General features: G+C 42.7%; 1 protein-coding gene across 1 annotated transcript in view; it reads left to right on the top strand.

Moving 5' to 3' along the window:
• The first annotated feature begins 6,240 nt into the window (after positions 1 to 6,240).
• The window catches only part of LOC104280761 (chromosome unknown open reading frame, human C10orf76), a 113,492-nt gene continuing 99,202 nt past the window's right edge, over positions 6,241 to 20,530 (top strand). Inside the window, exons 1-11 of the mRNA XM_009878516.1 lie at positions 6,241 to 6,348; positions 6,827 to 6,883; positions 7,017 to 7,163; positions 8,763 to 8,870; positions 9,975 to 10,067; positions 10,686 to 10,760; positions 11,416 to 11,502; positions 17,072 to 17,128; positions 18,109 to 18,152; positions 18,973 to 19,033; positions 20,027 to 20,073. Of these exons, the coding sequence (XP_009876818.1) occupies positions 6,247 to 6,348; positions 6,827 to 6,883; positions 7,017 to 7,163; positions 8,763 to 8,870; positions 9,975 to 10,067; positions 10,686 to 10,760; positions 11,416 to 11,502; positions 17,072 to 17,128; positions 18,109 to 18,152; positions 18,973 to 19,033; positions 20,027 to 20,073 (878 nt within the window). The 5' untranslated portion in view covers positions 6,241 to 6,246. The remainder of the gene's footprint in view (positions 6,349 to 6,826; positions 6,884 to 7,016; positions 7,164 to 8,762; positions 8,871 to 9,974; positions 10,068 to 10,685; positions 10,761 to 11,415; positions 11,503 to 17,071; positions 17,129 to 18,108; positions 18,153 to 18,972; positions 19,034 to 20,026; positions 20,074 to 20,530) is intronic.

The following is a 20,530-nucleotide window of genomic DNA, read 5'->3' as shown; positions in this document are numbered from 1 at the left end:
GTTGCTGCAGGCATTCGGCGTCAAGAGAGCCCTTTCTAGAAAAAAGAAGGAGCGGGGCGTGTTCTTCTGTGACTGGTCATGCTGGTTGTGGGGTTTGCCTCACGGTCCTACCAGCACTGCCGCCGGCAAAGCAAAGGGGAGCAGTAGCAGGGTAAAGGAGGGGGCATTTCTGTTCGTTCTGCCGAAGGCCTAGGCTACATACACTCGCTTGCAGCCTCGGTCAGAAGCTCAGTTGCTCTAAGAAAGTTTGCTCTTCAGCAGGGACTGTAATCTCAATATCTGATAAGATCCAGTTCAGGCGGAGCGGGTGGGTGGAATATGCAAAGCAGTGAGGTAATTTGGATCGCTTCGATGTGTGGTGATTGCAGTTCACCAGCTGTTTGAGCCCTAGTAGGAAGTGTGATAAAAATTGTTGGGAGGAATGTCAGCAGGGGGATAAAGGGACATTGTGTTTGTTTTTCCAATAATAATATCATAATAATATAATAATGTATGTATCACGACACTTTTTGCTGTGTGCATAAGAGACTCTTAAGATGGGGTATATGTATATACAACATAAAGATGTTAGTTACTGGCCAGTATGCTCAAAAGAAACCAGCTTTAATGAGCTGCGAGGCTGAGCATTCATCTACTCACCACCCCTGCTCACACACCAGGTAGCGGTACCGACATCCCCCCGGAGGGGAAGGGTCAGCTTTTGCTGCTCAGAGCTGCCATATCCTGGCTTGCTGGTGTGTTTTGGCCTTTTTTTTTCCCTTTGTTTATTTTAGGACTTAAACCTTTTTATGTTTGTGTTTCTCCTTCTGACTGCTTATGTTGCTTATGGTCTGTATCTCAAAAATGTGGCCTCTCTGCAGCTCTGCCTTTCTTATCTTGGTGTGGTTCTACCGTGTGTCTTCTTAGAACATAGCAGCTTCCTCAGAAGTCAGAGTCAAGGTCGTGCAGCTGCGCTGTATTCAGCATGGGCCTTGGATCCACACCGACAACTGAAGCCAGGGGAAAAGGTTAGGGGAAGGTTACAGGGAAAGGGTTTTTCTTCAGAAGGAAGACATCTGAAAAGGTCTCCGAGTGGCATGAGCTTTTAGGTGGGAGTGTAGAGGCAGTGCAGTGCTTTTCATGGTAAACTAGGTGGGATGGATTCTGCGGGGAAAAAAAGGGAAAACCCAAAAAGAGGCTTTCTGATGTGAGAGGGCGAGGCATTGTAGCCAGGAATATGGAAAGGAATCTTGAAATGAAAAAAGTAATCTGGAAAAATGGTGCGAACAGATGGAGGTGGAAGCATGTCACGCTTGTCTAGATGGACTCGATGAGAAGAAACTTAACTAGTTGGTGGTGTGAAATTGATGGATTGGGTGTTATTTTAACTGGACAGATAGAAATGCAAGGTCATTTTGGATGAGGTGTTAAAAACGTAGCTTGGATGTTATTCTTTTGTATCTTTACTAAAGCAGGTGTAATGGGAGGTAGTCTGTGCTCTGTCTGCACTGGGAAGCTGCTTTTCCTGTTTTTCAAGGGGAGAGAAATAGATCAGTAGTGGTGTAACTTCCAGTTGTGCTGTGTAGAAGCACGTACGCCGCTACTGCATTGAGTGGGATAGAAGACTTGCTAGTAAAAATGTGTGTACAGGGACGGTGCTGGAGACTGTGTTGCTTGGTACTCCAGAAAAAGAAGCAGGATTTATGTGGGTTTTTGTCATCAGCACACCCTCAGAATCTGTTTCTCATTACATACTGCATGAAGGCACCTGGAAATTCTGCCAGATGGACCCAAGGCTTGTGTGCTGTGAGTGTTACTGTTTGCACTGGGAGTGGGCTGGGTACCTTATGCTTGTAAAGAAAGGTACAATCTGAGCAGTTTTCACTTCAGTGACAATATACAAATAAGGTTGTAAAGAATCGGTGAAATATAAAAGCAGTATGGATGTACTAGCACAAACCATAAACACCAACGTGAGAGTTGGTGGAGAATAAGCTGCAGAAAGGCCTATAGGAGGAATTTGGTCATGGTGGTTGCTAAAGCCTTGACAAAAGCCCAACATGTTCCTCCTCTGCTTTCACTAGTGGCCTGCCAGGCTGCTGCTGGGTGGCCGTGGGGGCTTCAGTACTGCAGCTTGCACTGGGTCAAGGCATTGTCTGTGCATGGGGATTCATCAACCCAATCTTAGTCCAATTTTAGCAGCAGTGGCAAGTCAAGGGATATTGGATTCTAAAAGCAAAAGTATCTCAGTTCTTATTCAGAGTCTTTATAAATATTGATTGAGGTCCAGGACTTTGGCATTAACAAACAAGTACAGATCACATCATTTGTAGTATCTTTTCCAGGTTGGGAGTACATAGTTTGTCAGGTAAGTCAGTATGTGAGAATACCATTTTGTGTCATCTGTTTGTTTTCTTTTGATTTAGCCAAGAAGTGTTACATTATATTTTTTTGAGGATCACACACTGAAAACTACACACTCAGTCGTGTTTGGTGGTATGTGGGGGTTGTGTATGTGCATCTGTAATCTTGAAAACTTTCAAGTTTGTTAGCTGAGGCAATTAAATGTAAAACAGTGCTTCATGGGCTGCATGCGTGATTACAGAAGTTACAAGTTTTGCATCCTGATGTCATTATAGTGTAGATGTGCATTAGTGCTATGTTCTCTACAGCACTATTCTATAATACTATATATTATATTATAGTCTTATAAGCTATTACAAGATGATCTATGAAATAGTAAGTCTGTACAGGAGCTGAGTGACATACGAAGCAGCCACAGTTTTTGGTGTGCACAAGTCTGAGTAAACCTCAGACTAAAATGTCAGGTTCATTTTTCCTGTGCGTATTCTAACAAAAAGCTAACAGATGTGTTCGTTGGAATGTCACATATTTGGTTGGAATCTCCACTATGAGTTCCGGATTGAAACAGCAAGAAGGTGGATGGTTGGATGTGCTCATCCCTTTCTTCTTGACTGAATCAGCTGATCCCAGGGTTGATGGCAGATAAACCAAGAGACTGCCTGAACTTCTGTCTGCCACGGCTTTTATCTTCCTGCCTTTGAGCTGCCAAGCCTCGTGCTCTGTTGAGGTTTCTCTCGATTCCAGATGAAGCATCTTGGATCTTCTGCTGCACAACAAAGTACTTGCTGTTCTAAAAATCCGCATGCGTGCACTTCTTTTGGCCCCGAGGGACAGTTCTCCTGTGCACTCTTGTGACTACAGCAGGATTCACTTAGTGCATGTGTTAATGGGACTGACCTATTGACAGAATAAATTACCCATTTGAACCTAAAATGTGGAAAATGCACTGATGCTTTTTAAATGTGATGCATTTAAAGGATAATTGTTAACTATGTTCAGTGTTGTTGTTTTCATAAGCTGTCACAGCATCCTGATAATTTGACATCTCTACAACTTATTTATAAATATGTTTTGTGCATTTAACTGTTGTTTTTCGCAGCTGCCTAGAAGGTCTCCATTAGCGAAATGCAGTTTCCTGTTTCTGTCTTTATGACATCTAGAAAATGTAATTGCATAAAGTGAAAAGAAAAAGCCATTTGTACAGCCTTATCATCATAGGTCATGAAACAAGCATAGCCTTAATAAAGTGTTGGCATGAAAGGCAACTTTTACTTTTCTCCCCTTGCTCCTCCATATGCTCATTTGTAGAATAACAAATTATAAACAAGAACACTATTTAATCCTTGCCTCTAGCAGTCTTCTTTATATGTGCTCTGTGCAGCTTTGGTTGAGAGAATATGAATCTCAAGTCCCGTTTTGACAGAGACTAACATTTTCACATGATCATGCAATCCCTCTGATGCTCAGCCAGCATCAAGCCTTTGTGTCTTGTGGGACTTAGATTTTTCTGTCTTTCGGGAAATGTAGAAAAGTGTTAAAATGCAGCTCTCCAAAGTCCAGAGGCTAAGCAGAGCATATTGATTCCTTCCCATTCACGTACACATTTGATGTGAGAACGCTGACCTAGAAGCACTGAGAGTTAGTTTATTAGTTTTGACGTTGGGATTCGTTAGCCGTAATTCAATTAGAAGCACGCTGATGGATGTGTATGTACGCTGGGGCTGGCAGCTGCTTTAGGTTCAGAAACTTACAATTCTAGTTGGGAAATTGTTTTGTGCAATCTTGGGTAAGATTTGTGTTGCTAGGCTAAAAGTGACAGCACTCTTGATTTGGTTTTTAATAGATTTCTGTCTGTTTCCAATTATGTTTCTAATTAGAATAATGTCGTATTTCCCATGACAGTTTAAAAATAATGCAAAGTCTCTAAAAGAGAAGCTATCAAGATGATTGAATATCGTTTTCTTTTTCATGTGTTAAACTGAAAACTTTTTCATCTTAATTGAATATGTACACCTGCAAGACTAAAGGAATAATTTTGGTATTTACATAAGGTTGTGGTGCAGTAGTTGCTAAGCTGTCTTCTGTCAGTGTGTCTTGGGGCTGTTTCCCTTCTCACCACCAGCCAGTTGTGCATATATTTCCCTTTCTAGTGGGAAGGCAGAACACCTCTCTCCCTTTCTGTATAATTCTCAGCTTTTCAGGTGTGAGAGCTGCCCTTTGCTTTCCTATCCAGGCAAAGCTCCTTCCCTTCGCACCTAGGGCAGGGTTTGCTGCAGCAGCATTGTCTCTCCAGGCCCAAAGATGTTTGCTTGCCGCTTAGAAGTGAGGTTTGTGGCTCAAGGGATAGATGTCTGTGGGAGCCTGAGAGTCCTTGTTGAGAACATGGTTGTAGTTTAAGACAATCAAAAGCTGTGTGCTGTGCAGAGCACCTAGAAGAGATCTGTAGTTGTTGGGACTTGCCCTTTGAGGGAAAGGCGGATCTGAACCTGCTGTGGTTGTGGAAGGGGTGCAGGCAGTCTCGGGTGGAGGCTAAACCCAAAGCTGCCTCCGTGGCTGCCAGCTCAGAAAGCTCTGGGGTCTTAGATGCTGGCTGCAGTGAACTTACCTCTCTCTATGCATAATTTAGCCTGGCTGAGTGCAGCTACCACGACCCTGCCTGTGTTTTTCTGGAGCATGACTTAAAGCAAGCCTCTGCCTGAGGTATGCTGCTGCCGTGTGGTATGGGAGCAAGGTTGGCAGCTCAGGGATATGGGAAGGGATGGCATTCCCTTTCTGCCAAGTACCTCTGACAGTGCTGCAGTAGTAAAGGAGGTTAGAACAATGCTGAAGCTTTAACGCTTGCCAGAAAAATTTGTGATTGCAAATAAATACATATTTGCAAGCTCAGAGTGGTGATGTGCTCTGTAGCATAAGATGTGAGGTTGAGAGTATGTGGCAAGTGATGTGTTCTGACTCTCAGCCCCTGGAATGGGTTGACTGTCACAGAAGGTTCAGGACTACAGGTATGACTGTTACTTTTTGTAACAGCTCATTTTGTAATAACAATACTTTTATATATATATAATTATAGTAAAACCTTTTTGTGCTTCTAGAAAACCGTTTGCTGTCAAACAGATCAGGAATTTCATCTGTTTAAAAAAAACAAAACGAAGAAACAACTTCCCTGCGAATCTTCTTCCCTGTGTTCCTCCATCCTCCTCTCAAAACTGAACCACACATGATGCTTTTGAGGCTGGGGTCCTGCTCTGGCTTGATTTGCAGAGCAGCTGGCGCAGCTGAGGAATGCCAGGGTGCGGAAGGAGGGATGAGCGAGGGTGGCTGGAGTACTATAGTAAGGCTTGGAGCCAAATGTTTCCCAGTGTTGGATGCTGCTTCAGAGTGCTAAAGCAGAATTTGAAGTGCTTTGGCAGGCAACAAATAAAACAGATAAGAATTTTTCAAACAGTTTTAGGAGCTTTTTGTCACAAGATGGCCTTGAGGCTTGACCAGTGTCAAAAAGGACTGGTTATCCATTTGATAACAAGCATCATGGTTCATTCAGGGAAATTAAAAAATACAAACTTTTCTAGATGTAAACTGCTTTGGTCTGGATCATGAATCGGTTTCTAGCAGAGAAGAATTAAGAAAAAAATATCCGTAAGGAGCTTATTCTGTACCTGCCTGTGGCTGAACTTCTGAATCTTTTTTTTGAAATGGGATATAGGACTAGATGGGACTTTTGATCTGTTTTTTTTTTAAATCTAGTATAGTTATTAAAGCCCTTACTTACAGCTTGTGAGAAACTATTAGTATTTCAGTGCAGTGAAAAAGTGTTTCATAGTTGAGACAGGCCAGATAGGCCTTGAAGAAAAGTTCAAGTTCCCTTACCCTTTTTTGTCTATTCCTGTCTTCAGGGTATACAGCATGGCCCAAACAGAGAAGAAAGGTGGGCTGCTCCGGAAATCTTCAGCCTCCAAGAAGCCATTGAAAGAGAAAGTTGTGTTGATGTATGATGAAATTTTCATGGTAAGGGCTTGAGCATCTCCTCTTTCTAAACTGTTGTGTTAAATTTTCGTGGTCTAGTTTGTGTTGAGTGCTCTATGTGGTCCATTCTTTTCCCTGGGTAACAACTGCACAGTGTAGGCACATGCTTCAGGCTCGTCTACTGTCATGCAGAGCTCTGTGTTCTGCTCTCTTCCTTAATGTCACCTGGTCTTGTTGTCTACCAAGGACCATTTGTGGTCTATGAGAAGTCACAACTTTTCAAGTATTTCTTAAAAAAATAATCTAGAAAATAGATAGAGGAATCCTAATTGAGAGCTGCTTCAGTTTACCCTTCTGTTTCTGGGAATCTGTGTAGACAGGACTTTATACTGTGAGTCCACTTGGTCATCCAGTGGGATGATGCCGACTGAGGTATTCATGATAATGATTTTTTTCTTTTTAAATTCTGCCCAAATTATTTTGTCCTGTTTGCTCTCATGGCCATTCCTTTTCCTTTCAGACAGAGGACCCCAGTAAATGCAACCCTCGGTTTTGGGAGGAGCTGTTTCTCATGAAGGTAACAGGAATTAAGCACTCTGATTTGCTGCCACTGTTCTGGCTACAAAGCAGCAGACTGTCTGTGCAAGGTCTTGCATTTCTGAGGTCTCAGTGGGTGTGTAATGCACATGAACTGCTTCTTAACCTGACAGGTCAACTTGGAATATCTAGAAGGCAAGCTGGAGGCTCTGGATGGGGAAGAGTTAATGAAGATAAAAGATAACATCAACTGCTTGTTTCAGCACTGCATCCAGGCACTGGGTGAGGAGCACCCAATCCGGGTGGTCAATGCACTACAGGTACAATGCTCAAGAGATAGGGAATGCTCTCTTTTGCTTCTGATGAGACTATATTTGCTGCTGCTGTCAAACATCTTGTGCTCATTTCTTTGCGTCTGAAGAGAAGTAATATCTACAGAGCAGTTGCTGTTTATTGTCTGTGGAGGTTACAAACCTCGTAGTCTCTTTAGTCTTCAAAGAACGATGGCTTGTTTCTGAATTCAAGAGGATCTGGTGATGCTAGGTGACAGTGGAGGGACAAGAAGGACTTATTCACACTGTAGGCTGTCAGTTTGGGGTCTAAAGAGTGCTCTGTGTAGCTTTGTCTGGGTTCTGCTTTCTCCTGTTCTTCATCATTTCAGCTTCCTTTTTGGATTTCAATATGGGTTGGAATTGTAATGAAGCTCTGGAGAAGTTAGTGTGAAATTTATACAGGAGATTGTCCCTGATGGGCACTTCCTAACTGGAAGCTGTGAAGAATTGTGCGGTTTTCCTGCAGGTTGTTCCTTACCAAAGCTGTGCTGCCCCATGTCTTGTGCAGAAGACTCACCCCCTCAGTCTTGGTGTTTGATGTTCACAGGCTGATTCTTACAGTTTGATGAATGCATTTGTGTCAGCTTCTCTCAGCCATAGAATACAGGATATGAATTTCAGATTTGGAGAAGTCACCTGTTTTAAATGAACTTTTCCCAGCTTACTGCCTGTCCAACGTCTCCTATTTACGCCTCTGACATACAATCTTGAGTTGTTGTATTGTTGTTGTTATTATTAGAATTAGTTTGAAAGGATACTCTTCAATATTGTAGCTATAGCTATGTAGACAGCCTGGCCGAGCCCTGAATTCTCAGACTTGCATTCAGGCTCTTGACAACAATTAGACCAAGGCTTAAGTCTAGAATCCTGCTGTGTGAGTGTAAATAGGGGCCAGGTAACGCATCCTGAGCTTACTGTGTTCATGTGGAAAGTGATCCTGAAGCCCAAACTTATTTAAGGAATCTTTTCCTGAGAATGACCACAATGACCAAAGATTTGTTTAACTCAGTATCCTGTCTCTGGGAGTAATGAAGGAAAGGATGTCTACCTTACCCTTTTGCCTTCTGTATGCTTCTAGAGGTTCTGATGATTCTTTGAGGTCTGCTTGTCTCCATCCTCTGAAAATAATTACTTCTCATGGGTGAATTTAAACTGAAGTCTAAAACTGCAGTGGTTGGATTCCTGCAGTGGTTGGATTCCTCCTTGTTCCCCTCTTTGCAGACCTGGAAGGTGCCTGATGACAGAAGTCACAACAGGCATTTCCCTCGCTAGGGGAAAATGAGACTGGGCAGAAGAAGCAATGAAAACACCTTTCCTTGAAGTGCTGTGAATTGAAAGGGTGAACAAACAGGAAGAGTATGGACAAATGTATTTTCCTCTCTTTTTTTTTTGAGTTTTTGGAGTCCAAGATCTTTCTTAGAAACAGCAGAGGTGGAAGAGAGGTCAGACAAAATGTATGGCTTCCAGGCTGGTGGTGTTCTTGTAAATACCTGTGCTTGGCCAGTGCTAGGAGAGGGTATTTGGGAGGGATTTGCTTGAGTTGTAGGTGTTGCCTTACACCTTACCCTCTGTTTTTTCCCTTTGCAGACTTTGTGTGCATTGATTCGAGGGGTCCATCAGAAGAACAAATCCACTTCTGGGTTTGACATCATCAACATGCTTGTGGGTTTTGATAAGGCAGAGCTATGCATGAAGGTGAGGCCCGGGCAAGGTAGGAACCAGTTTGCACAGCAGCCATGTTACAGGGGCTGCAATTTGTAGACAGGTGTGTCCACCAGGGTGCAGCTTTTGGGGGAAATATTCCAGCAACTTATTAAAAACCTCTGTCCTGAAGTTCTTTACCTGCTAGTGGCACAAAGGTGCTTGAGGTCCATGTGTTTGTTAGTAACATAACAGAGCACTTTTCTTTCTTTTCCTTTAATTTCGTGCTATGCAGACACTGTGGGTAAGAAATCTTAAGGTCAGAAAAGGCTGTCACAGGCCATTAGTACGTAGTGATGAACCTCATACGTTGTGCTGAGTTTTTAGCTGGCAGTCACATCCTGTGTTCTCACGTTTCCGACAGTGCATGTACTGTTTTAAACTTACTTGATGCTCTTCGCTATAAAGGTGTTGCCTTTTGGGAAATGACAAAGTAATTGGTGATGAAGCTGAATTCCTGGTATATCTTTCATCTGTCTGCAAAAAATAGTAATTTTTCATCTCTCTACAAATAGTAGTACTTTTGGGGAAAATATTGAGTAGTAACTTGCCCATCAGAACTATGTTTTTCCTTTAGGAATAACTGTATTACCTGTTATTTAGTATTTGGACAGCAATTATTTATTAATATCTGTCAAACAGCTGTATAGTTTGTATTTTTAATTATAATTAATATAGGTACTATTAAATTGGAGATGTGGTGCTTACAGGCACCATGAGATTTTTTTGTAAGTGAAATGGAATATTGGGGAAAGAAAGCACTGATATTACTGTCTTGCAAACAAAAGATTGTATTTGTAGAGCTCGGAATTACTTTGTGAGTAAAATCTATTGTTATGTGTACGAAAGTCTCTCATGCATCTAGAGAAAACTCTTAGAAAACAATTATGATGTTATGCCTGTAGTTTAGACAACACAGTGTTGAGAACCAATAGTGTGAATATGGCCTGTGTAACAGTCGTTGTGGCTCAGTTATTGGTTCTGGAATAATGAGGCTTTATATTGGGCTCTTGTATTTGAATCTCTCAGATAGCTTTTTATAACTGCCATTTCAAATAAATTAAAATATTACTTTTAAATAATGTGTTTGTTCTTTAGAATCTGATGGAAAGCTTGGACTCGCTCCTCTGTGCAGAAGGTTCTGAAAGCCTCAAAAGCTTGTGTCTGAAGCTGCTCCTCTGCTTGGTGACGGTAAATAAATACCAGCTGTATAATAACTTGAAGGCTTATGTGAGACACATCTTGAGGGATGGAACAGTCTCAAAACTTGAGCAGAATGCTGCAGAGTGAAGCTTAAGAAGGGGAAGGAAATTGTACAGGACAACAAGGGTCGGCCTAAAATACACTTAAGTACACTCTAACTGCGATGGCAATACAGACTAACAGGCTGCAGTAAGAGATAACCAAGTGTGGGGGAGGTCTTCACTGCCCAGTTCGAGATGGGAAAGTGCTCCCTGGAGCATATGGACCCTGTTTTTCCATTCTCTGCCTCCTGTGTGGCAGCCTGTTTCAGCTGCTGTTGGCTGTTGGCATGCAGCTGTGCAAAATAGCAAGCGACAGAGGAAGGGGGAGCTCTTCGTATGTGGGTCATGCTTCTTGCCAGAGGGAAGGGTGGGAGGCAGGACAGATTTCTTTTACTTCATGTCTAGCTCTACTGCTGGTCACACCTTGACTTGCTGACTAAATGTGAGATTCTGGGTAAGTGTGTCCATCTGGTAGCAGAACTCTTCTGTTCCCAGCGTGTGCCGGGGCATCTACGGCATCATGGGAGGCTTTGGGTGACATTTTAAAACTTGTGTTTGTACTCAGGTCACAGATAACATTAGCCAGAACACCATCCTGGAGTATGTGATGATTAACAGCATATTTGAAGCTATTTTACAGGTAAGGGTTTTTCCTCCTATTCCAGGGTCTTCTCTTCCACAGTGAGAGCTTTCAGTGATATATTTGCTTTTGAGCTCTTTCAGTGCACCATAGCTGACTGGCACTATGTATTGCTTCCATTCATAGCTCAGTCATAGATTTTTAATGTTTGGGGTATTTTTAATGCTGTCTCCTCTTTAGTCTGCTGAGTATTTAAAGTATTTTCACTTGAGACGTATGTGCATAGATAGTAGCTGAACAGATTTCTGGGCTAATTTCACAGAGAATTCCTGTATCAGAGGAATGTTTTTTTTCAAAAGGCAGTCTGGGTGTATTTTTCTGCTTTTGGTAAATTATACTTTTTAGAAGTAGAGCCAGACTTGGGGAAACCCAGAAAACTTGCCCAGATAATGTTGGTAATGCACTGATATACTGTCCAGTGCTGCTAAGAAATACATTTGCCCTTTATGCCCAGAAAGCCTGTGTGCATGATAAATAAGCTTTTCTGTGTGCAGAACTCCTTGGAAGCACTGACACTCCCTCAGTCTTAAATATCCTCTTTCAGTTAGGACATAATTTGCTCTTATGCATCCATTTCGTGGCCACACACAGTCTGAGAGTCACTGCAAGATTCCTGAAGCAGGTCTGAACAGAACAGTGTAATTATTTATTCCAGATCCTGTCGAGCCCACTTAGTCGCAGGGAACACGGCTACGATGCTGTTGTCCTTCTTGCCTTGCTGGTCAACTACAGAAAGTATGAGGTAGGTATCTTTCTGGATAACAGAACTTGATTAATTTAGTAATTTTAAAATCAACTTCATTAATTTACACTGGTCTCTGAATTATGAAGGCAGCCTACAGTGCAGTTTTTAGCGGTGCACACTGTAACCTTTATCAGGGTATCACAACAGAGCTACAGAAGTTTTGCAGGGCAGCCTTGTTATGCTGTGTCTGGCTGTGACGTGTGTGTGTAATCAAATGTGCGTGATACTCATACAGCTTGTTTTGTGCAAGCGTGAAAGAAACTACCGAGGGGATTTGCATTTCCTTCATGAAAGTACTCTGAGGAAGGTCCTTTCAGAGGAGCTGCTGTTGTGCCGAACTCACATGTTTGTCTCTGCATGTGCAACTGTGCGGTTATACATAATCTACAAAGTGAAATGAGCTGTCAGTTATCTTGGGCTTCAGACTGAATTTGTGATTAAGAACCTGACTAACAGACTGAAAGAGCGCAGATCCCCAGAGGAGATGGTGAAGCTATGACCAAAAAATGAACTGAAAAATCACGGCTAGTATTTCCGAGAGATGTCTGTCTCTGCCTGATTCCTTTCAGAGAAACTTTATTCATCTTTTATTTTTAATTTATTTTTTTTTCAACTGGTTGTTCTACTTTGTGGTGTCTTCCCATTTTTTTCTCTTGTTCATTACCTTGAAAAAGAAGCATTTCAAATATCAAAAAACCCACCTAATATGAGGAGTAACGTTGGTGGGAACAGGTCACCTTCCCCTGCCCCCCACCCCACGTGGGTGCAGCACAGCTCTTTCTATGTTTTGGGTTTTTTGGACTGTGGGCTTGGGCACTCCTGTCTGCTGCCATGTCCAGTCAGGGATTTACTTTTTTTCCCTACCTTGTAATCCAGAAGGTGCAGGTCCCATATTAACATATTCCTTTGTATCTTTGAGCAATATTTGCATGCTTGTATATATCTGCATACTTGTATATATCACATCTTCATTGTTATTGCTAGTACTTATTTTTTTCACGAAACTGGCTCTGACCTCGAAGTTTCTCTCCCTGGTTCCCCTGTTATCCTCCCCTGGGAGGGTGGGGGGCGGAGGAGGATCACAGAGAACATCTTTCCAAGTTTAGTGCCTGGCCTTAAGCTTTGGCTGTTGTCAGAATCATGAATTACAGATTCTCTTCAGCAGTCTGGGCCATAGTAGCTTGGAAATGGAGCATGGAGTTGGGTTTCAGTACATGGCCATGAGGGAAAACTGTTGGAAATAATAAGGGCACCGCTGCAGATGAGGGCAGACTGGGAAGACCAGAGGTCTCATTGCAGCGTTCAGATCAGAGGGTGGAGAGCTGTGTGGTCCTATCCCTGAGCTATGGATCCCTGTCTGCTGTACTTTATGTCCATAGTAAGCTAACGTGCTGCAAGTACATCAGACTTGTCCTCTGCTCTTTGTAGTAGCTTTCTGTAGCGTTGGGGTTGAGTGCTTTGGCAAGCATTGTCCTTGATGTCTTCAAGCTGGGCACCCAGAAGAAATTGTGCTGGTGTTTAAAAAGTACAATCCGGCCTGCAGTGGATGTGTAGCCAGGGGAGATTCAGGAGTTCATCTGGCAAGGTTTAATGCAACTTAAAGGTTTTGTATGACGGTGGCCTGACGCTGCCCTTTGTAAGCAGTGCTACAAGCAAACCCTGTAGTAGTACAGTCATAATCTCTGCCCTTAAGTGGAGTAGCTGCTTTCATTTGCTCTTCTTTGACCCTTAGTGTCAGTTTGATGGTTGCCTCGTTGTTGTTGTATTGTAGCAGACTTTCATGCCTCGGATCCTTTGGAGTTCTCTTTTTAGTTAACTCTGCTGCAACTGATAGGTTCTCTTTTGTTCTGAACTTCATCAGTTGCTAAATTGTATTTCCAGCTACTTAAGAAAATCTAATGAGGCTGAAAATTCATTAGTGGACTGTGATTTTGTGTCTGTCTTTAATGTGAATACAAGTATGTTTTGCATCAGGATGTTCTTTCATATTTTGAGGATATGAATAGGTAGTCTCCTCTCAAGTCCCTGGGGAATATCTGTCCATGTTTTCTTTACTGGTATAGCTAAAGTCTTGGCTTTCTCATTAACTTCTGTTCTAAGAGTCAAAATAATTTACATGTCTTTACAAGGAACTTTTAAAGGGATGTCCCTGATCTGAAACCTAATAATTTTAAAAAATTGTTCCAAGGATGTATTTATTCAAGTCTTCAGCTATATTTTATGGTTGTTTAATCTTAGTCCCGATTTCAGAGAAAATACTTTTACCTTGATATTATGTGAGAGAAGCTTAAGAGACTAAATAATTGAGTTTATACAAAAGGCTGCCCAAAAGAGAAAATGCCATGAGAAACAGTATTTATTTGAACACTTTCTCAGAATTTTGAGGGATGGCTGTTAGAATAGCAAGTTAGAACATAGAATCAGGTAGTGACTTTTAAATGGTTAGATTCCTTGATAACATCGATGTGGAGATTTCTTTGCCTCATGTTCAACCTGGTAGAATTGTGTATTGTGTCTTTTGCTAGGTAGAGCTGAAAGAAATTAGTCAAAACATGGGGTTTATCTTTTGTGTGCTTGTCTGGCAGCACATAGTGGATCTTATAACCCTTCATGTCCCGTTACGTGCACTTGTCTCTCCTCGATGCATTCAGGAAGAAAGACTTATCAATATTGAAGAGTCTCACGCAACTCAATTTTAAATTAATCTCTTTAACAAAAAAAGTAATTATTCAAGCCCCAATTTCCTGCAAGCTGGCCCGCCTGCAGAGGAGATGGCCTCGTCAGGGCTGGCAGCAAAGCTGCTGAATCATCCCTGGTGAGCATTCAGGGAAAAGACTTGCGAGGGATAATCAAGTGAACTCTGGCCTCTGTCTGTGTTACAGATGTGAAGACAAGTTAAGCACCTGGCTGGGGATTGTACGTGGTTAGCTTGAGGTTTTTTTTCTACTTTCTTTTCCTATGGAAAAAAATGGTTTTCCATAGATTTGTGTTGGAGGTGGGGGTATGTGTGGGGGAGTGGAGGAGATCTTACTCCCTCTGCTAGACCTGTGTGCTTCTTCATATAATACTTGTATGGCATGTCTCACCTGGGGATTGCTTTAAAAATTACTGGGTAAAGATCTTCCTGTGGCTTCCACCTTCATTTTTCTGAGGTTCTTGGCATGTAGTGGTGGGTAGTTCATGGAGGACAGCTCGAGTGTTCCCAGGTTTCCAGGCGTTGGTGATCATACCTCGTCACTGACAAGAAGACTTTAATGCTGTAGAGTTGTCTAATAGCACTGATAGGAAAAGACCTGTGTTCTCCGAAGAGCTGAGAATCACATTTTTGAGTTCTCTCTGGAGGTGGTTGGAGACAGAAGCTATTCCTAAGTTTGTGTAACTGCTTCATTGACACATTTTGAAATTTTCAAAATGCTTATCAACCACTTTTCAAGGCTTTTGCATGTTTCTGCATGTTGTGGAGCTGCAGGCGTAATTTAGACTTTTAAAACTTGTGTTGGGATTCCCGGTGAGAGGGGAACTGAACTCCAAAACTGCAGGATTTGAACAGGGAAGCAGGCAGAGGTGTGGGGTGGGCTTAGGGGTGCTCGCACGATTTGCAGGTTGCTGATGTTCGTTGTAGGTGTGCAGAGCAATGCTCACAGGCAATGACTGAAACTGGGCTCTCAAGGAAGGGAAGGAGCAAACTGTGTGCCCTGTGGGCAACACAGGAAATACGTTACCGCGCTGGTACAGACTTCCACACTGAAAGGCACTAGAAACTGCCACGTCCCGTCTAGAGTAACACAGGGTGTGGTTTGCACTGGTCAGTCATCTGTCTGCTGCTTAAGGAGTTAGGGAAACCTAGAGGAGATGTCGAATGTGTCAGAGGAGTGGAATACTTCAGACAGGAGTTTTTAACAGACTTCTGCAGATAAGGGAATGACAATGGAGAAGAGGGCAGAGATCTGTAGCAAGGTAGGTCCCAGCTAGGGCCCTTCATGGACCCTGTCAGCCATGTACTGATGGCCCCTTGGTGCTGAGAGGCAGGAGACACGGAGCACGCAGCTTGGGAAGTCAAGGACAATGGGAGCATAAAGAGTTGTTCATAGACTGGAGATGACAGCAAACCCACTCCCCTTCCCTTTCTGTGACGGGATGGAGTGTACAGCCGGGTCTCAGGGCAGCCCGGTGGCATTGCTCACGGAACTATCTCCCAGTTTGCGTCATCCCCACATCTGGGAATTTGGATAACTCTGCAGCCTCTCATCCAGCATAGCCCTGCTGCCCGTTGTCTGGAACAGCCCCATCACTTTTACTGGTCATGAGTCACAGTTTGGCCTCTGTTCTCTGTGTGAGCTGTGGTGTGGAGAGCTCTTATAAGGAGAGCAAGAGAATGACTAAGATTAGCATGACTAAGATACATTTACAAGGATAGATTTTAATCCGTATTTAACTATAAATTTGTGATGCTTCTGCTTTACCGCTTTACTGCTCTGAAGGGTGCGCAGTTGTCTGGAGAGGACCATATATTGTTACTCCAACGTCAAGAAAGTGTCTTTGCACGTGTTGTGCACAGATGGGTTCTGTGTGAGTTTTGTGTCTTGTTTTCGGAGACAGCAACCAGGGGTGGGTGCTGCTGGAGGCAGGCTGACAGACTGCCTGAGCTTCGATCTGTTCCGATCAGATTCTCTTCTGAACCGAGAAGAAAGCTTGATCTCTCACAGTCCCAAGTAATTGAGAGAGTGATGTTTTCTGATAAGCCTTATTTTTAACTTGCTGTCAGTTTGTGGGCAAATCAGTCAGATAACTGCATAGCTTGTAGGGCTGTACCTGATGCAGGCTGTGTGTTTTATTCTTTCCATCTCCTTTGGACTTAACAGCATAGATAGAGCCTTTTCTTCTCTGTGCTGGTTCTGAATCAACTTTGTTCGTTTTGCACTGACACATGTAAACCAGGAAAATCTACATTGCTTATCTCAAATGTTGCTAAATTATTAGGACTTATCTTTATAGATGGAGCCTGTGTGCTTTGTTCAGTTAAGCTGAAGGAATTTATATTCTCCAGAGACTCAGTGGTGTGAATTGTTCCAAGTGTTGAGCTCTTAACCCAGCAAGAGATGAGCCTGCAACATTGTCGAGCTTTCCTGGGTCCTCCCTCCTTCAAGCAATCTTTGCAAGGTGTGGCAGAAGGGAGATACCGGAACACTAATGTTCAGTCCTAACTTCGCAGCTTGTTCCCGCTGTGTAACTGTGTGTGTGTCACAGATAACAGCCTTGCAGGACAGCTGCTCTGCTTTCGAGACTGACAGACAAGGTAGTGGAGGAGCAGAAGCTCCCTCTCAATAAAATGGGGAGACTGCCTGGCTGAGCCAGTAAAGAGAAGGTGTCCCAGGCACAGCAGCCTTAGTGTGTGCTGTGACTCCTGTTTCTTTGTATGTATTCAGCTTTGTGCAGCAGGAGAGAGATTTCTCTCAGGTGGTTGGATAAACTATGAAATATTATAGTGTGGGTTTTTTTTTTTTCCTAAAGGCTGAAATTAAGACCAATTTTCTTTCTTCCCTCTCCCCTCCCCAACCCCGAGCAGTCTGTGAATCCCTACATCGTGAAGCTCTCCATCGTAGATGACGAGGCCACGCTCAATGTGAGTATTTGACTTGCTTCCTCTGTGCTGCTGGGGATGCTCTTTCGTGTGTGGTGTGAGTGTAATGAGCGCAGCCCTGGTGTCTGGCCTGGGAACAGTGCAACTGTGGTGAACAGCAGTGTAGTGGATTTCTAACTGTGCTCTTTTAATAGGTCCGGCAGCTCGTGATTTGGACAGTTTCATCGCCAGCTCAGTGGTGTGGGGATGGTTAAAAAGCTAGGTAGCAAGGAACATTCTAAAGTTAATCTGTTACACATTTATGAACTATCTATGTGCACTTTGCTGTCATGTCCCAAAGAGGCACAAGATAGCCCATGCCAAAGAAGATCTCAGTTCCAGTGCAGTGGTATCCAATTCTATCAGTCTGTGAGAGTCCTGCGGCGCAGTCTGGGCTGTAGCCGCTGCCTGGGTTTGGTATCCAGGCCCGCATAGAAAGTGGCGGTGCACCAGGAGCTCTCTGAAGTCTGGACTTACAGGCTGCTCCTTAAGCATGAAGTAAAAAGCGAGCTCCATATCAAATAAAGGACAAAAATGATTATTCTGAGTCAAATTACCTTGACAGAAAGGATGACCAGTAGCTGTGGAATGGTGGAGGGTGTTTGCAAGAGGTGTTGAAAAGGTTACTAGTGTTTATGGCCTTTGTTTTGAACTTTTGGATGTCTTTCTTCTGACACCAGCTACTTTCTGAAGTTCTTGCCTGTTTATTGAGGCTTCTTGAGGAGTGAGCTCTATCTGGAGGTCCAAGGAAAGCACACATTGTTGAACCTAGTAATTTGATATTCAGCTTTAAATTTTGGTGTCTTGATTTTTAGGTGGTATTTTTGTATCATAGCATGTCTTAATAGTACAAACAGCTTCAGGGGAAATTCTTCATTCATGCTAGGTTGTCTTGGCGGGGGGCAGCACTGCTGTGTGTGTTCAGTGTGTGATTCCTGCCCTGAGATCTGTGATGTAAAGAGTTTTTAATGCTTTTTTTTCAGGGAATGGGACTTGTAATTGCGCAGGCTTTATCGGAGTATAACAGGTGAAACCTATCTATCTTTTTTTTTTTTTAATGCATGATAGTTGCTGTACATTTCTATAAAATTTTTTATTTGGGTGTTAAGCACTTATTTATCATTTAATAGCCCCAATGCACCTGGAGAGGCAGGGAATAGTCTTGTGCTTTGAGGTACTTTGGCTCAGTGGTTGCTGTCATTGCAAGTGTAAATGCATCAGTACCAGCTGTGCTGATTTGCTTCAGGAGGGATCTTACTGTGGGGGAAGATACCTGTTGTACGTTTTTACTATCATCGCTTTTACCTCTGTGTGAACCTGGTGTAAAATCTTAGTCCCAAATGAAAAGATAAATGATTTGTTGAGTATTTCTCTGTTAGAAAATCGATTTAACTGAAACATGATGTAAATAAAACAAATGTATCCAGGACTATCCACATGCCAGATAAGAGATGATTAGGGGACGTGTGCTCTAGCGGAAACATTAACTGCTGCATCTGAAGAAAGAGGCAGAAAGCCAGCAGTGAGGATAGCATGTTCCCAGCCTCTGCTTTGTAAGGAACAGTACAAAATGTGCAAGTTTTCCTAAGAAGAAAGCGTTCAGAAAAAGCGCTATAACTGCACAGGCATTCTGCCTCCCATCTTTCAGCAACCCCACTTCAACTCTGCACAATTTACAAATATTTTATCACCTTTTGCATTTCTTTTTGTGAATTCTTGAAAAGGGTCTGTGAATGTTGAAGCTTTCTCCATCCTGTGTCCTTATCAGATAAGTCTGTCACGTAGGGGTTTAGGTAGAATAACCTTAGTTTTATTTCATTGTTTCATCCTTATTCCTTTTTGTTCAGGCAATACAAAGATAAGGAGGAGGAGCACCAAAGTGGTTTCTTCTCAGCTCTAACTAATATGGTAAGCAAGGAAGAAGTGTTTTTCTATTCCTAAAATAGGTGCCTTTTTTGGAGGGTGTTTCCGAAAGCTGAGTTTGGGATGTGTTTTTTGGAGGAGATGCATTGATCCAATCCAAACCAAAGCGAACACAGCTGCGGTGGCTGTATTCTGAGGAGGGTGGTGGTGTCTGGTTGGGAAGGCTTTTTAGAAGGATAAGATCTGTGTTCTGGCGTTGATAATTGAAATTGTTTTCCTTCATCTTCTTTATTCTATTTGACTTTATTTTAAAAATCACAATTACTTGTGGGAAGCTTTTAAAAAGCGTCTTGGGTTTAAAAATGAGTTGCTGCTCTGCTTGTGTAGCCTAAACCAGAGAAGCTGAATGTTTTTGTGGCAAAGTCTAGTCTTTAGAGATCTATTTCTTTACTGTTTTGTTTCTCATGCCTGGGTGCACTGTAGCTGTGAAGTAAATTTGGATTATGCAGTGGGCACTGTTTACATTTTTGATGGGGTACCCTCCAAAGGCAACAGTGAATTTCTTCCTTGTAAAGAGTATCCACCGTTTTTCCCTTGTTGAGTTTAGTCTGGGATTTAATTGTAGTCTAAGATCTAACTCACGGGGAAAATTTCCTGTAAGTAAGGCTAGTTCAGTGTTGCCGGCTGTCTGTCAGCTGTGCTGTGGGTAAAACTGCTGCCCCTTTGGGGCAAGCCAATAGAAGGTGATCTCTGTCCTCTTACAGAACTCTGAACTAATCAAGATGCAGTCCTTTTTTTCCTCTTCTGTGATTTGAGTTGTGAAGCATTGGTCAGTGGCAGCAGTGCAAAATAAAATGTGTTTGTAGATCGTCATCTTGTTTCCCCATTTGTTTTTTACTGGTATTAGAATTGCTGGTATTATTGCACATGTGCATTGGATGAGAACAGCTCTTCCACTTCTGATTTAGTTAAGTCCATATCTTTTTTGTCCGATAGCCTTCACAGATTTCTCCTGTGCAATACTCTTTGTTTCCATAGGTGGGCAGCATGTTCATAGCAGATGCCGATGAGAAGATCTCGGTCCAGTAAGTGCACAGATGTTGGTTACCAATGAACGGCAACTCGCTACCCTGGTCAACATGATTTGCTCCATCATGGAGCTGTTCTAATGTAGAAAAGCAAACTAGAGAGATCAGTTCTCTTATAACTAAAACGGTACCACACCGTTGCAAACGGTGGATTCTCACTGAAGTGGGAAGGGTGCAGCAGGAGGAACCCCAGCTGAATTGCTTGTAATGGCATGTGTAACACTTCCCTCCCTGCTCTGGTTTATATGAGGCATTTTTAATGTATAGTGAGCATGTTGGGGAAGTGGCAGGTGGGAAGTGGTAGTTCAGGCACTCTTGTCTCCAACTAAACGTTCTTTAAATCAAGAGAGGAAGTGAGAAATTCAAGGGTTTGTGGTGTCTGTAGGAACCTCTGCCCTTAAAAGAAAAGACTTTAAAGGGAAAACACTGCTTAAGCAATGAGGGAGACCTTCAG

This window comes from Apaloderma vittatum, unplaced genomic scaffold, assembly GCF_000703405.1.
Source record: "Apaloderma vittatum isolate BGI_N311 unplaced genomic scaffold, ASM70340v1 scaffold12981, whole genome shotgun sequence".
NCBI lineage: Eukaryota > Metazoa > Chordata > Aves > Trogoniformes > Trogonidae > Apaloderma > Apaloderma vittatum.
The sequence above is the reverse complement of the archived record's forward strand: the minus strand, read 5'-3'. Positions and strand labels throughout refer to the sequence as shown.